The sequence below is a fragment of the Vipera berus genome (genome assembly GCF_964194415.1).
Source record: "Vipera berus genome assembly, chromosome: 2".
In the NCBI taxonomy this organism is placed as follows: Eukaryota; Metazoa; Chordata; class Lepidosauria; order Squamata; family Viperidae; genus Vipera; species Vipera berus.
The window spans coordinates 22,070,874-22,088,392 of NC_138203.1; the positions used below are offsets into that span (position 1 = coordinate 22,070,874).

Here is a 17,519-nt window from a genome sequence, read left to right on the forward strand (position 1 = left end):
GTGCAAAGATCAACATCCGTGCGGCAGGTTGGGGCTAGCTCAGGGGTAGGCAACCTCGGCTCTTTTATGACTCATGGACTTCAACTCCCAGAATTCCTGAGTCAGCATAGCTGACTCAGGAATTCTGGGAGTTGAAGTCCATGAGTCATAAAAGAGCCGAGGTTGCCTACCCCTGGGCTAGCTGAACGTGGGGCGTGGTTTTTAAAGGCCTGGGAAATAAAGGGACACTCGCTGTTGTAAGTCTATTGCAGGGGAAGGCAACCTGGGCTCTGCTGACTGAGGAATTCTGGGAGTTGAAGTCCATGAGTCGTAAAAGAGCCGAGGTTGCCTACCCCTGGTCTATTGGGATTCATTTTTAGTTTTATAAAAAACTGACGTCTCAGGTCTTTTTTTTTTTAAAAAAAAAACAGGTATAGAAATGTTCATACATTTCTCTTGGCAATGTTGTTGAAAGGGCTTGGCACAGTCTTCTAGGACATAAGGAGTTTTGGTCTTTTTTAAACAAAATAATTTTCAAGCCTAAATTGCAACGCTGGGATTTCCTTGTGGTCTCCCATCCAGGGACTAATCCAGCCTGACTCTGCTTAGATCCACCAAACATGTTGCCAACTGAGACCAGAAGGCACATGAATTTAAGAACTGTGGCAAATGTACATCCCCAAGGGAAGCTTAACACTATACTTCAAACACAGTGTACCTGATACCTGTTAGGATAACCCACAACCAAATATAACTGCAATTTACTCATCAAACAATAAAATATTATGCCACTTTGATTAGAACATATTGTCTTCGTTAGGCCTTTTTGTGGACTTCGAAGAATACTGAAAAACTATAAAAAAAAACTGTTGGAAGAGAAGTCTTCATCATGGTTCCTCCAAGCGGGGAATAAACATGGAAACTGCTTTGGGAAGAAGGTTGTAGTTTATTGCAGAGGAAAGCCACACAGAAAGATGGATCCAACAGAAAAGAGAGGCTGACCACATGTGGGTAGCGAGTTTTTATACCCCCTGGACTCTATTGTCTGGAGTTATTTCCTGTTTCAAGCTTTGTACAGTATTTCCTTTGTCACGTATTCTGTCTTGAGCCTAGGTGTGCCTCTAGGATTTTTGCTGGTTGTATGTCCTATTATGTCCCTTTCTTCCCTGGGGCTGTGGCTGATGTTGAGTCTAGAGATCTTTCTTCCTAATCCCAGTTTCCTGACAAGATTATCACATCTGCATTCCTGCAGACTTGGTTTGTGCTTGGGACAGAGAGACGTGGGGGCAGGGTTGGTTTCTGCTTTTAAAATCCTTTAGGGAAATATATTCTACCCCTTTAATACTTCCTTCTCTGGGGAGCTGACTTCTCACAAAACCCAAATCAATAGTGCAAAATGTCCATGTGTGGTAAATTTTATTTGAATTTGAGAATCTCAGTGAAGCCACATTTCAGATTTCTTTGTAATCTAAATATTGAGTCTTTTAAAAATAAATTATGTTTTGTCATAATTTATATAAATATTATATAATCAGAAAGTTAGTGACCTTTGTTTTTTCCAGTCAAATTAAAGATGGACAGCCTTCTTTGAAATATTTTTGACTCCAACAGCACACTTTGTGGAAGAAGCCAGAAGACAGTCAATATCATTTATAACTTTTGAAGTTTTTTCCAGAGACTCAGATATGTTCTTGATACAGACATCCTCTGCCAAAAAGTCTTCTTCTGATACACTTTCTGTATCTAAGTTGGATGACAGATTTCTTCCCACAGCTGAAATCCTACCTGGAATATTGCTGTTCTCGACTAAAACTATAGTATGTAGTTAAGGAGTAACATGATTCTAAAAACAGTCACTTCCCTCTTCTCTTATTCAAATTAGAAGGAACGTTGTTTTTTACTGTACCGGGTTCTGCAATGCCAATATACATGTATATAAAATTTTATAAAAATTTCCCTTAGACTGTGTCTGTAAATTTGGAACACAACTAAACAGGGATATCACAATTTAGAATTTTCTTTGGAGTATTTCATTAAATAAGAATGCCGATCCATAGCTAATGATAACTACAGTATAACATAACAAACATTGTCACAAGGAAGTCCGTAGCATGTGAATGTTATTGTTCCCAGCTATTCTATTGATGCTTTGATGTCTCAGACCAAGAATTATCTATTTTAAGAAGTATTGTGGGCACTGAAAAGATATAGAAATGGATACAATTGAATCGTCTTATTTTTTCGAGCTCAGCAGCAACTGACCTATGGGGAAAAAGAAAAACCTAATTAAAATGAACATTTATTTTCTTGGTTGATACAACGTTAGCAAAATCTGGTAGACTAGAATGGCCCTCTAAAAGTGAACTTTAACAGTTCACTTTGTTTCATTACTTCCATTTAACATACTTCTACAAAAAAAATGAATTGCTGGAAAGTGAATGCACATTTCACTAATTTGCAGAAGAAACTATACTTTTAATTTAAAAAGGGAAAAGACCCTTGGAATATTGAGGCCGAGATAATAAATCTAATGGATGGATTTTACAAAGCATCACTGCAAATTTGAGATTATTCTGAGTTATTTTAATTAAGAAGAATACCAGCTTTGTTCTTGAATGGATTCTTTTGTATTGGTACATGACCCTCTGTCCTTGTTCAGGCTTTTGCACCATTCCACCACTGTTGTGATATATCTGCATTAAAGAAAAAGGTTTTGTTACGTCTGGTGTAAATGAGAAGCAGCTTTTAAGGACTTGTGGCAAATGTGGAGCATCTTATGAATACCAATCAAATTAGTAAAAAGTAGTGAAAACTGAAGAGCAGAACAAAAATGCAGGAGAGTCAGTAACTTTTATGGGCTTATCAGCAGAATGGATAAGGACTACATGAAAGTGATTGTGACATAAGGGATAGGAGGGACGTGTGTTTGATGTTAGAAACCATTTAGGCAGCAGTACAAGGAATATAATTTTCTGGGATTATCTGCTAATATAAGGATTGCATAAATTTTAATGTGTCATAAGGCAAAGAATTCTGGATAAAAAAATGTAATTCTTGAAAAACTATTCCAGCCATCTATCAACAACTATACACTATGTTAACATCTGCCATATTTTAAAAAGGGCTTTATTGCTAAAGTAATATGTAAAATAACTTCCACCACCTTGGTTTTAGAGAGGTTGAACTGGATCAAATCTCCTAAAATTCCCCAGAAGTACCTCTCATAGGGCCCAGGATGATCGATCTGGAAAAGCTGTTGTGCTCCTTCAGGACAAGTCAGTTTACACCAACCTGCGTTGTTCTCTTGAGGATTCTTGAACAAAGGAACAAAAAATAAAACAGGAAAGAATGTCTACTATCCCTGTCCACTAATTTGTTCTAGGTCATGTTGATTTCCTAGTCTGTTTCTAAACTGGGGACCAGCTTCCTGGATCTTCTGCAAGATCTGCAAAATTCCTTTCTAGTTTAAATAAGGCAGTGTTGTACTCCCTGTGTAGCAAGTGTCTTCTTTGACTGCTACCTGCTGGCAAGCTAAATGAAGAATTGGTTCATTCCTTTAAAAGAACCACCCTCAACTAGTTGCAGAAGGGGTTCTGCCATACTTATGATTGTGTTACTTTTGAAGACTTGGAAAAAACCCTTATTAGAGTAGGGGAGCTTTTCCTTCCATTCTATATACCCTACTGTCTGTCAATGGCAATGAGATGGACCCTGCCCCCCTCCCCCCGATGTCACATGACCAGAAGGAAGTCCTCAAAATACATGGCGAAGAACATTCATGGAAGACTTAGACTCTAAATATCACACGGAAAGACGCTGAACTACTCAACCCAAGACCGAAAATGTTGGAGATGCCTTGCTGCCCAATATGCTACATTGCATGGGAGGGTATAATGCCAACTGTGTTAAAACTATTTCTTTTGTATTTACAATGCTCCTGTAGCATGTATATGTGTATAAATAGAATATAAAATAAAATGTCTATCCTGGGCAGTGTTGAACCCTGGGTAGGGTAGGATATCTTCATGTCCTCCACCCGCCCCCAAAAACCAAAGTTGAAGTCCATGTATCTTAAAGTTGCCAAGATTGAGAAACACTGTTTTAGATGGTCATATGTTAAATAGCCAATCTTAAAATTCCCAAGTTCGATAAAAATTGTTTAAAAGATGGGAACTCTGCACTTGGGGACTTATTCTGATCTGATCCGATTTATCCAATGATCCTTCTTAATAGTTCTTTAAATGTGGCTCAGTGGGTTAGGACACTGAGCTTATCGATCAGATGGTTGGCAGTTTGGCGGGTCAAATACCGAGTGCTACGTAACAGAGTGAGTGCCTGTTACTCGTCCCAGCTTCTGCCAACCTAGCAGTTCGAAAGCATGTAAAAATGCAAGTAGAAAAATAGGGACCACTACGATGGGAAGGTAACAGCGTTCCGTGCGCCTTTGGTGTCTAGTCATGCCGGCCACATGACCACGGAGACGTCCTCGGACAAATGCTGGCCCTTTGGCTTTGAAACGGAGATGAGCACTGGCCCCTAGAGTTGGAAACGACTAGCAGGGGAACCTTTACCTTTTTAAAATATAATTTACCTTATCTATTGCTCACCTGTGATCTTCCAGAGTGAAAACTGAAATCCCACTCCATATTCAGGACTGTCCCATCACAAAATACAGCATACACTTTCTTATCTGAATATGCAAAGAATCTTCCTACATTAGAAACAAATGTTTCAGCCACAGGGAGTGGTAACACTTCTCTTCCACCTGCTTCAGAAGACTATTAAAAAACAAATGAAATCAAATAAGATACATTTTAGTTGTACCAGTTATCTGATGCTAATAGTTGATTGTCATATTCATACCTACCAACTTCCAGCAGCAAACATTGTAATTATGTGTTAAGGAAAGCATGTTTTCAAGATCATGTTGAAGAACTCTAATTAGAAAAATAAAAGAGAGACTCAAACTTCACTTTAAGTTGCAAGCATTTAAAACATTTAAATGTATTACTGTTCATTGCTGTTAGTTATTGCATATTAACTTGATCTTAATGTTTTGAAGTTCTAAATTAACACAGGATATTTTACCTGTTGGTTCACTAATTAATGATTAGTGAGTAATGATTACTTTGAAAAAATATTTATTGTTACAATATTTTTAATTCTCTGCCTTAGTTATTCTTTGATTTTTGTTTTTCTCCTTGACTGTATTGCTAAATATCTGATAAGATAAAAACATTTTGGGGAAAAATTATAATGGCCAATTTGTGGCCAGCGCCTTATGCTAGAATAAGCAGTAGGGGGACAGGTCTATTGTACAACTGTGTGATGATTTGTAGTAAAGCTTGGCAAACTTTTAAAATTCCCAGCTATTCTCCTTCAGAATCAAAATAGATTTGTTTTATATGACATCCAGACCCAGGTAGTCCTCGGCTTACAACCATTCATTTAATGACCAACGACACTGAAAAAATGATTTATGATCAGTCTTTGCACTGATAATTGCCACAGCATCCCCAGAATTAATCCAGGTTTGTGGATTTTCGTAGTTTGAACAAGTTTTCATTAACTGGTGTCCTTTCGTCAATGTCACTGAAAAAAGCGACACAATATTATTCCAAATTACCTAGAAAACTGAGCTCAAGTGGCATAATCTAAATAAATGAACAAATGCTGAAAAGTAAGCAAAGTACCTCACCTTACTGACTGTGTTATAATTGTCCATACAGAGTAGAGATTCCCAGGGAGATCAGGTGGGAGGCCGCTTACAGAGTACGTGGTTTCTTCTCTCTAAAAGATGAATGTAAAAGAAAAAATAAGTATTTACAAAAGCACTAAACAACAAAGCAAGTACAACAGATCATTAAACTACTGGACTCCAAGTCAACAGGTGTTCATTATACAGTTTAAAGCAATTTGTTCCTTTGGCGTTACATTGCTCTAACAATCTCTCGTTTTTTGTGACACATGCCACACGTAATTGTAGGCATGATGCTTTCTGATGGCAGCTCTGTCAAAAAAAAACTAAAAGTGCAAGACTGCCCAAGACTGTTGATAGGTGTAGGGATTCCAAGATGAACATAGAGCACCTCAGTTCTTACAGTAAATCCAGAAATTAATGCGGAAGTAGGATTATCTGCTCGGAAAAGAAAAAAAAACATGGTAAGCACTGATGGTGGGGAATATTCTAGGACAGAGGTAGGCAACCGTGGCTCTTTTATGACTCGTGGACTTCAACTCCCAGAATTCCTGAGCCAGCCAAGCTGGCTCAGGAATTCTGGGAGTTGAAGTCCACGAGTCATAAAAGAGCCAAGGTTGCCTACGTCTGTTCTAGGAAGATGGGAAGGTGGATAATATAAGAAGAAACCATGCTACCAGTTTGTTTTTTGAAAAGGTGTTTGGCCGCTGATTCTGAGATAAGGGCTTTCTTAAGGTAGAGTTAAGGGTCATTATGTTAGAAGCAGTCAGGAGAACTTGCTCTTTGTTATCTTCTGTTTCATGAAAGGAAAACCAAACCACGGTTGCAGGTCTAGACATCTCACATCTGATGGATATAATTGTAAGAACCTTACATACAAAGAACTGGATATACAGTATATGAATAAATAAGTAAAAAAAATCACTAGATGCACCAGCAGTCTGTGCATTCTCTTTGTCATCTGCAAAGGGGCAAGAAAACTCTACTGTGTGCACACATACACACAGAGTACCTGTCCCTCCCTCCCTCCCTCTCACTACTTTGTTAGCATGTATTCGTGGTTCTTTATCACGATCCTCATTTTAAATGTGCTAGTTTTACAATGTTCCTGAAAAACAGTTATCATAAAATATTCAAGAAAAGACTTATTTACTGTTATGTACCTGTTTCGTTTGTTGATTAATAGAATAACGAGTGAAGTATTTTCCCAAAAAGAAACCTTCTGATTTAAAGACTGATCCATCACCAGGATAAATTTCTATGCTTCTAAGTCCAAGAGAAAACCTAATAGAAAGTATGGGATATTAGCTCCACTATGTTTTTATTATCCCAATAGGCTATCTAAATTAATTGTAGACAAATCCAGCTCTGATTCTGGAAGAAGGCTAACAGAACCCCATGGGAATTTAAAAACATTCACTGTCTATTTATCCATGAAAGAATTACAATCTGTAATTAAATACTGAAATTAAAGAAATACCAAAAGGTTATACAAATTTTCCCATTCTCCCCGAACAATTAATAAATCAAAGTATTATAAAAAAAACCAGGGTTAAGGAATAGGAAAAAACCTATGCTAAATGTTTTAAATCATGAGATCTTAATTTTGAAGTGACTCCCAAGATGGGCTTGGTAGTCTAAAGGCAATGTAATATGTTGTAGGTATAAGACTTCAGAGATATTTATTTAAATGAAGTGTTTTTTTTAAAAAGGAAATACTAGTTCTAGTGAGTGGATACTTTATACTATAAAATGCTACAACAGGAAAATAAAAAACCCTGCCAATCCTAACCAAACCTGACAGGGTCTCAAGACCTTTTTTGCCCCAGGCCAGGGAGAATTACTAAGTTTTCAGTGACCTTCCAGAATGTCATCAGGGTGGGCAATGGGAAACAGTTGTCCTTTTGCTTTCAGAAAAGGCAAAGAACATCAACCTTTCAGAGGTTAAATTATGCCCTTGAATTCAGTGGACCTATACAGCACCGTGTTTCTGAACTATAATTCATATTAGGAAGAAAAATAGGGATAGCTATTTAATACCTCTGGCTTCCATTAAATCTTTGTTCAAGTTCAAAACCAAAGCTGCATCAACCACACTGGTCTGACCGGAAAAAACTTACACAAATATATATATATATATAAACAGCACGGATGCTGCCAGGGGCTAGAGGAGGCCTGGTGCAAACTATGTGTAAGTAGAGTAGGGGGCGCTGTGGTGTGGCAGCTGAAGGAAGAAGCAGGCTTGTTTGAGCACAGGGAAGAGGAGGGAAGGAGGACATGTGCAGGAAGGCCTGAGGCGTGTGTGTATATGTGTTTGTGTGTAGGGGAGATATTACCAGAACAACTTGTGACTTTCTCTGCTGGCTTACCCATTAACTTTGCTTGTGGGGAACCAGCAGGGCAGCTCGCAAATGCTGATCATGTGACCACGGGATGTTACAACCCTTGTTAAGCGCAAGCTGGTTGCTTAGTGACGAATCATGACCATATGACCATGGGGGAACTACGATGGCAGAACGTTGAGGATTCATCATAAGTAGCACTCGTTCAATGCCATCATAACTTCAAACAGTTGCTCAGTGAGTGGTTGCTAAGTGAGAACTGCCTGTTCATTATCCTAGAACACCGATTATCATTAAAAATCTATTATTTTGCCAATTGTTCAGTGTTCTTACCATTAAGAATACAGATGGATTAGCCTTTAAATTTCCTTTCACAAACACACATACGCATACCTGTAAATAATACCCTTGCTCCAAAGTACTTTGATAGGCTGTGAGTATGAGTGATATCCATCCTCCTCCTGTTTTTGTTCAAAAAAATCAGTGAAGGTCCACCTGTGGATCATTTTTTAAAAATGTTTTATTATATTGTTATTAGACGTACATAAATACAGGGGTATTTATACAGTGTTGATGAGAGATTATGAAAGTCTAATGTTTAGATGACTATTAGATAGAAAAAAATGAAAATGTGGGAATATTAATTATGATTTGGATTTTTGATATTAATAAGCATAATAATAAACCAGCCTGCCATAGAGGACCTGTATACTGTGCGAGCCAGAAAGTGGGCTGAGAAAATATCTACAGACCCCTCAAATCCTGGACATAAACTGTTTCAACTCCTCCCCTCAGGACACCCCTACAGGGCACTGCATGCCAAAACAACTAGACACAGTTTTCTCCCCGTGCCATCACTCTGCTAAACACATAATTCCCACAGCACTATCTATCTCTGAGGGTATCTAACCACGTGGCAGGACTGTATTACTACTATCCTTCTCATCTTTCCTATTACATATTCCTATTGGTATCTTATGACTATCACTTTGTTGGGTGTATCTTACGATTTATGTTTGTTTTACGATTTATCACTTTGTTGCTTGTATGTAAGGTTCCCCCGCACTTGCGTGCTAGTCGTTTCCAACTCTAGGGGCCGGTGCTCATCTCCGTTTCAAAGCCGAAGAGCCAGCGCTTGTCCAAGGACGTCTCCGTGGTCATGTGGCCGGCATGACTAGATGCCAAAGGCGCACGGAACGCTCTTACCTTCCCACCGTAGTGGTCCCTATTTTTCTACTTGCATTTTTACATGCTTTCGAACTGCTAGGTTGGCAGAAGCTGGGACGAGTAACAGGCGCTCACTCTGCTATGCGGCACTCGGGATTCGACCTGCCAAACTGCCGACCTTCTGATTGACAAGCTCAGCGTCCTAACCCACTAAGCCACCGCGTCCCACTTGTATGTATACTGAGGGCTTATGTACCAGAGACAAATTTCTTGGCCAATAAAGAATGTTCTATTCTATGCTATTTAGATTTTACAATCCAAAGTTGAATGTAATGTGAGAAACAGCTGCAAATTACATCAAAGGATTTGTTGTACAATAATGGTTTCTGTCTTAAAGGAGAATACTTAATATTAAGAACTCAAAAATCAATGAATTAGAATCCTTAAAGCAACTTCTCTCATTTGGTCCTTTCCAGATATTTGGATACAATTATTCCAATTGTCTAGAGTGCCTACAAATTCTGAAACTGACATGCCAGTATATCTGGAAAGCAATCAGATTAGGGAGGATGTTTAAAATTGAAAACAAGTGCTTAACCACAACTACCGTAGTAGTAAACCTTGTTTTTAGAAAGAAATTGGATTAAGCAATTGTTGGAACAGATCCACAATAAATGAAATATACACAATATGGTACCTTTAATGATCTCCTGCATCACTTCACTTCATTTTTTAAAAAAAAACTTTAAAAAAAGAAGAAGGGGCATCTGGCTTGCTATAAAGCAAAGTGTCAGATTCTACAATCATTTTAGTTACAATAATGTTTCTGAGCTGCACACGTTTAGAAAAAAACAGATACTTTGTTTGGAAATGTACCTAAGTAGGCATATAAGCATGCAAATAACAAAAATTACCACGATGACTCATATTTATTGGACATTTGTGAATAACAGCCTAGCATTTTCCTGTTACTGGGTTAAAGTAAGGTTTTCATTGTATTTGGCAGTTTTTAAAAAGACAGAAATAGAGGATACAGACATTTTAATGTATAAAACTAATTTACCTGTGTAGAAATGGAGCATGACAACTGAGAGGTAAAGCTGAAGGTAAACAAGTAACTGTGTCAGCCATTCTGCATTCATTAGCAAGATCCAGGCTTAGGCTATCAACTTCATTCTTTCCTTTGTTAGAGCCAACTTCATTTCCACTATGTGATTGATTGATTCTTAATGCTAATGACAAAGGGTACTTCCATTCTTCAGGGCAGGATGACACTGATATATGCTGCATAACCCTACAATATTCAAATAAACTCTTCTGGGAAAACTGGGATATCTTGTCTTTTTGCACAGCACGTGAACTGTACTCTTGTACACAATTTTCTATACTTACATTGTCCTTCATTTTTGTCCCTAGCAGACTTGAACACATTTTTAAGTCAGAGCTTTGGCTGGAACTTTCATAACATTCTTGGGTTGACTTACAGGAGCTCCTGTTAGAAAATGATAATGGGATTGATAGTCCCTTGCTTACTTTGCATAAAAACTCCACAGTAAATTCTTGCTGAAGCTCTGGTAAAAAAAGAGAAGCATGTCCATCTAAAGATGTGACTTTCACACTGCCATTTAGCAGATGCATTTCTTCATTAGCCGTATGAAGGCCAGGCCATCGGGCTTCAGTGACATCTGTGAAAATGACCTGCAGAAGAGATTAAGTCTTAAAGTTCTGATAGCTTACACTTTCCCAAAGCCCTGCCAATTGCAGATCAAAAGTGAAGACAAAAAAAAATGCTTGTACTTCTCTGTTCATATACTTGTCTCTAATAGGAAAGAATACATTTAGATTAACTCAAGATATTTTTCTGAACTGAGGAATAGAAAAGGACAGGGGACTATATCTAACCACACTTATTCTGGCATAATGCACATTTTTCATCACAACACTTTTCTATTTTACTTTTTTCTGGGATGAATCTTCTGGTCTTAGAAATCGCCAGCTACCAAGATGGTATAGAGCAGGCATGTCAAACTGCCGGCCCACGACCTGGAGTGTCATGCCAAAACTGTGAACTAGGAAGGCATTTGTCTAAGACATGTTACATTCTTGCCTTGGACTCAGGCCTCTTTTATTTGACCATGGCCTTGATAGCAACTCTTCTTCTTGTCCCTCAAGGCCATTCCCTCTTCCCTCTACAGATAAAAATGATTCCTTATTAGAGGTACAGCTATATATATATACCTATTCTATATTTTTAAATATAGAAAATAGGAATGGATTAGTTTTCTTGATGTAATTATTTATAAGGAAATTATGTAAATCAGATTCCAATTATCAAAATGTACACATTTCAGAGACGAAGTAATACCTTAAAATAAAAACCATGTTTTATCACATATTGTTAAGAAAATATAGAACTGCTTCATTGTGGATTTTAGGATTACTTGTCAGTAAGAGTGAATAATTACTCATTTTATATATATTTACACCGAAGGCTTGCATAACCAAATAACTAACATGCATATAAGCAAGTCAATAAAGAGTTCAGAACAGTGAGTGACTCAGATCTGTGGTAACTCTGAGTCAGATGCTGTTATTATATAACAAGCCTGAGAACCTGCAATAGAGGTGAAGCCCCACTTAGTCCACCAGTAAAAAATGAGGTGGTGAATTAGGGGGGCTCACATGGAAAGCATCACCCTATAGAACCTAGTATCAAAGCCAATCAGTGTATTTCCCAAAGTAATTGAATGCAATACTCAAGCCTGATCTTGCCAATTGGGAAGTCATTATTGGATAATGAACTTCCAATAAATCCCCTGACATCAAGCACGATTGGAGAAAATTGGCAGCGAGGCTGTAAAGCAAAAGGTGAAAGCTCCTGGCCCCTCTGGGATTATGGGTTTCCTGATTTGACAGCTATGAACTATGACTAAAAAAGTAACTGTATGAGGAAAATGAGTTGTGCAAACACAGGTAATGTGTACTAAATTTATGTCTTTCCAAAAGAATCAGTATAATTATATGTTACTGTCTAATAAGCCAAGAAGATAACACATAAAATTAGCCAATTAAATATTACATTGAAATCTGTTTTTGTTTGCAAACATATATTCAAAACTTACATTTTTCTTTTCTTGAGGTATAATGTCTGAAGGTAAATACGGTCGCTCAGAATATTGATTTCGGAAATCTATTGCCCGCAAGAGCTGTTCCTAAAAAAAAAAAAGGAAAGAGAAAATAAAGTAATAGATTTCTATATGGGAAGACAAAATTGTTTTAAAATGCCATCTAGTATAATTTCTCTGATCTTAACAGAAGAAAAGTTTTTGACTTGTAATGGAAAGTGAGCAACATCCATCTATCCAGTCTTCTGAAACGTAAATTTACTGGTATTCAGGTCTGTGCCACTCAATGCTGTGTCCTGAAGAAATGACTTAGAAGTCTCCTTGAGCAAAATAAAGACTATTCTATTATAGTGGGAAAAGGGAAATGAGGGTATAATAATAAAAAAAATAGACAAGCTTAAATTTTATAACATAGGTAAGAAGGGCAAACCCATGGCTATTAAAGATAGCAAACATAAGAGGAAGTTGAACAATTTGCAAGGATAAATTTCTGCCTGAGACACTGAAGAGCTATTGAACAGAAAATAATGATGGTCCCCAAGCTTCTATATTTAGAGACCTTTCCTAAACCAACTTGTCTTTCAAGTAACTTCTGCACATTCTCCAAACTCTCTCATGTTTGAACCAGGAAATATTCTAGACACATTTCCCAGTTTATTATTATCTCATATGAACAAAATATCTTTCTAAAACTGCATGCTACAAAGGAAGATTTATTCATACCATTCTTCCCATGAAGTGTTCTAGAAACAGAACAAGATTCTAACTGGATCAGCCCAAAAATTTCTTTAGTCCAGATTTGTTCTTGTAAAACAGATGGGCAGCTAAATACTTATGGGCTGCCCAAAATTAGAACATGAATAGGACAGTATATAGGGAGTTCCAAAAAAACATCTACTTCTGCTTCATTGACTATGCTAAAGCCTTTGATTGTGTGGATCACAACAAATTGTGGCAAGTTCTTAAAGAGATGGGAGTACCAGACCATCTTATTTGTCTCTTGAGAAACCTATATGTGGGTCAAGAAGCAACAGTGAGAACTGGACACGGAACCACTGATTAGTTCAAAATTGGTAAAGGAGTCCGGCAAGGCTGTATACTGTCACCCTGCCTATTTAACTTATATGCAGAGCACATCATGAGAATGGCAGGGCTAGATGAATCAAAAGTTGGAATTAAGATTGCCGGGAGAAATATCAACAGCCTAAGATATGCAGATGATACTACTCTAATGGCAGAAAGTGAAGAGGAACTAAAGAGCCTCTTGATGCGGGTGAAGGAGAAGAATGCAAAAGTGGGCTTGAAACTCAAGAAAACCAAGATCATGGCATCTGGCCCTCTCAATTCCTGGCAAATTGATGGGGAAGAAATGGAGGCAGTGAGATTTTATTTTCCTGGGTTCCAAGATCACCGCAGATGGGGACTGCAGCCAAGAAATTAAAAGATGCTTGCTCCTGGGGAGGGAAACTATGGCAAATCTAGACAGCATACTAAAAAGCAGAGACATCATCACCCTGCCAACAAAAGTGAGTATAGTCAAGGCTATGGTCTTCCCAGTTGCAATGTATGGCAGTGAAAGTTGGACCATAAAAAAGGCTGAGCGCCAAAGAATTGAGGCCTTCGAACTATGGTGCTGAAGAAGACTTCTGCAAGTCCCTTGGACTGCAAGGCGTTCTAACCGGTCAGTCCTAGAGATTAACCCTGACTACTCCTTAGAAGGCCAGATCCTGAAGTTGAAACTCAAATACTTTGGCCACCTAATGAGAAGGAAGGACTCACTGGAGAAGAGCCTAATGCTCTTGAGGGCAATAGAAGAAGGGGACAACAGAGAATGAGGTGGCTGGATGGAGTCACTGAAGCAGTAGGAGTGAGCTTAAATGGACTCCAGAAGATGGTAGAGGACAGGAAGGCCTGGAGGAACGTTGTCCATGGGGTCGCGATGGGTTGGACATGACTTCGCAACTAACAACAAGAACAGTATAATGATCATGAGTTTGATCCCCAAAATGTCAAGAACACAAATGTAAACTGGGACTAATGCAACCTACAAAAACAGTTTACACTTTGGAATGCTACTGTTTTGAATTCTAGGGACTCCTGGCCATTACAGCCCCTGTATCGGTCAGTATTTTAGAAATTCAAAATGTATACAACTCTTTAATTGGATTGTTTTGGAGATTCAACTTTCACTGAATATCTTCTAATACTACTCTCCATTTTGTGGGTGGTGTTTTGGCATAGAGAGTAGTAGCACGTATGTAATAATGATTGGGAGTGATGATAGGACTGAATGGAGCCTTATTCCGCTGGTATGTCAGTGAAGAATTGACCCCTGTTGATATTTCAGAATTGCCAATTTTTTTGCTCAGCTCTTTGAATGGCTTTTAGAGTTTAAGCAAAACATGTCCTATTACAATCCTATTATTCCAGAGCAGGCCATCTTTCTCTCCTGCTTAAAGAAAAAAGATTTTGTTTATACCCGATAGAGACTAATAGCAAACGGTGTCCTCTGACGAACTCTTTCCGGTGGCTGCATTGGGTGAGCAGAGGGAGGAACAGCCTTTTCAAATAAGAACTCTGATCCACATGGAGAAAGGAGCAATCTGGAACCATCTGGATAGTGGACTTCCACTGAATTATCTTCATAAAGGATCATGAGACTTTCCGACCCCATCACAACAATACAAAACACAAGTGTTTTTACAAAGTGAATCTGTGAAAGGAATCACAACTGATTATTTAGTGTATAGTGTACGGGTGTGGAAAGGAATGGTGCAAATATCAGTAATATTACAGGCAGTCTTCACCTATCAACTATTTGTTCAGTGGCCATTCAAACTTACAACGGTGTAGAAAAAGGAGATTTATGACTAATCCTTAAAGTTTTGGCTACTATAGCATCCCCATGTCAAGTGATCGCAGTTTGGGTACTTTACAACACGCATGCATTTAGCTACTGTGCTCTGTAATCACTATTTGCAGCTTTCACAGCTGGCTTCTCACAAGCAACCTCAATGGGAAACCAGGAAGAAATTGTGATCATGTGATATTGAACTTAACAACTATGGGTGATTCACTTAACAACTGTAGCTGAAACTGATGAACTTATGTCCTAAGTCAGGTGCAGGTAAGAACTATTAACTCTGCATCCTCAGTAGGGAGTACACAGCCCCCATATGGTTGAATTCATCCACAAAGCAGTTGTCAGATCATTACTGCTATACTGTACATAAAAATGCATTAATTTATTAAATCAGTTTCAGTTTTTATCCTAGATTTATTCTTTTTTATTTTATGGTTCCACCTATTTGTTGCTGCTCTTGGTCTGTGTCCTTCTTTTTACCACTTTTTCAGGTGAAAAGAATGGCTTTCAGGCATGGTGGTGTTTCTTCTTGCTTTCTAAAGTACTCCTTTTATTGTTGAATTTATGCAAAAGTTGAGGCTCAGGCTCGGATAATATCCATGAAATCACCAGCAGCTCAGATGACTTGGAGACTGTATTTTTACTAACTTACAATTAAAGTTGTGGAGCCAGACTACAAATAGACCCTATCCATTTGTGGGACTCCTCAGCAGTTGAACTGCTGGATAAAAATCAAAGGATTTATTTGGAAATAAAAGTAAATGGCTAGGATACCTACCACACACAACTATTCTGATCAGAATTTGAGCACTACAGAAACTGTTCTACTACAATTTCCTCAAAAAACTAGATCATCGGGGAACAAAAGGAAAGTTATTTCACACGCTCAATGAACCCTCCAAATTTGCAGATACAACCCACCTTAATTAAACTTTTATTAATAATAATTTACTTGGAACGACTTATATCTTGCAAGGATACCTTTACCACCATCAGCATCTGCCTATCTCAAGTCCTTGGGAAGGGCTTGATATAGGTGGATAAACATGCCAAAAAGGTAAAGGTAAAGGTTCCCCCGCACATGCGTGTCAGTCGTTTGCCGACCTCCTGATCTACAAGCTCAGCGTCCTAACCCACTGAGCCACCGTGTCCCTAAACATGCCAAACCCAGTCTAAATATCTGGCTGACTCTGCAATGGACCATAATAATCTGGTGGTCCCAGTGGTTATTGGCACACTGGGTATCATACCAAAAACCTTGGAGGGCACTTAGAAAATACACTTATTGGCAAAATTTCTGTCAATTCCCAAAGGATATGCATTGATAGTGCACTACACCAATACATATCCTAAGTTCTTGTGAGTAAAGACTTGGCAGCTGTGACATCACATTGTTTTAATAGATAATAATTTATTAAAATTACATGCCACCTAACTCTCAACGACTCTGGGTCGTCTACAACAAAGCCATTAAACAATAAAATAAATAAAAAATAAAGATAAAAAATGGCAAGCGGTATGAGACCAGGCGTGCTTAAGACCTCCAAAATAGAACGGTGCGAAGATTTTTCAGGGTGAAAGGCTAATATTATCTCCTACTAGCTAGAACAGGGGTAGGCAACCTCGGCTCTTTTATGACTCATGGACTTCAACTCCCAGAATTCCTGAGTCAGCATAGGCTCTCGTCTCAGCTGACTCAGGAATTCTGGGAGTTGAAGTCCATGAGTCATAAAAGAGCCGAGGTTGCCTACCCCTGAGCTAGAAGTTCCGTTTGCCTGGACCTCTCGCGCAACACATTCGGACGACACCAGAGGAGGGAAGAGCTAGCTGGTTGCTCACACGCAATATGTATTTCTTCTCCAGCAATCCGCCGAGACGAGAGCCTTCCACTCCTCGGCAACTCGGCGGCGGGAGGCAACGCAGCGCCTGTTAATCGAGCTCTCGTGGAAATAGGAAACCCAACATAAACAACGTACCTCGCTTAGGGCAGAATCACTCCACTAAACTCCTTTCCTCGGCGTACGAGGAGCCGGGAAACCAACGAAAGAGCGCGGGGCCAAAACACTCAAGGGGCGACGCTAAAGAGGAGTTGGTCAGGATTCAAACGGACTAACGCGCCTCTTTAGGGAAGGCGGAGCTTGGCAGGGACCCGGAAGAATGGGAGCTTTCGGATTTGCGGCGCCTCTGCTTTCTCTGAGTTCACCAGTTTCTGGAAAAGGTAGCTGCTTCTCACTGCTAAGTCCTTCCTGGATCAGAAAAGTTGGGGGATTCTTTCCGCAAGGTTGGGTCTTCAAACTCGGCCCTTTTATGACTCGTGGACTTCAACTCCCAGAATTCCTCAGCCA

General features: G+C 38.8%; 1 protein-coding gene across 1 annotated transcript; it reads right to left on the reverse strand.

The window, feature by feature from the left end:
• Positions 1-1,378: 1,378 nt before the first annotated feature.
• LOC308663376 (uncharacterized protein C5orf34 homolog) lies at positions 1,379-17,206 on the reverse strand. Its single transcript, XM_081319738.1, has 13 exons — positions 17,151-17,206; positions 14,791-15,024; positions 12,309-12,398; positions 10,250-10,884; positions 8,413-8,514; positions 6,841-6,961; positions 5,678-5,769; positions 4,847-4,916; positions 4,587-4,757; positions 3,198-3,292; positions 2,580-2,672; positions 2,201-2,241; positions 1,379-1,791 (listed from the first exon to the last, which is right to left on the reverse strand). The coding sequence occupies exons 2-13, from the start codon at positions 14,983-14,985 to the stop codon at positions 1,547-1,549; spliced, it is 1,950 nt and encodes a 649-aa protein (XP_081175864.1). The 5' UTR covers positions 14,986-15,024; positions 17,151-17,206; the 3' UTR covers positions 1,379-1,546.
• Between the last annotated feature and the right edge of the window lie 313 nt (positions 17,207-17,519).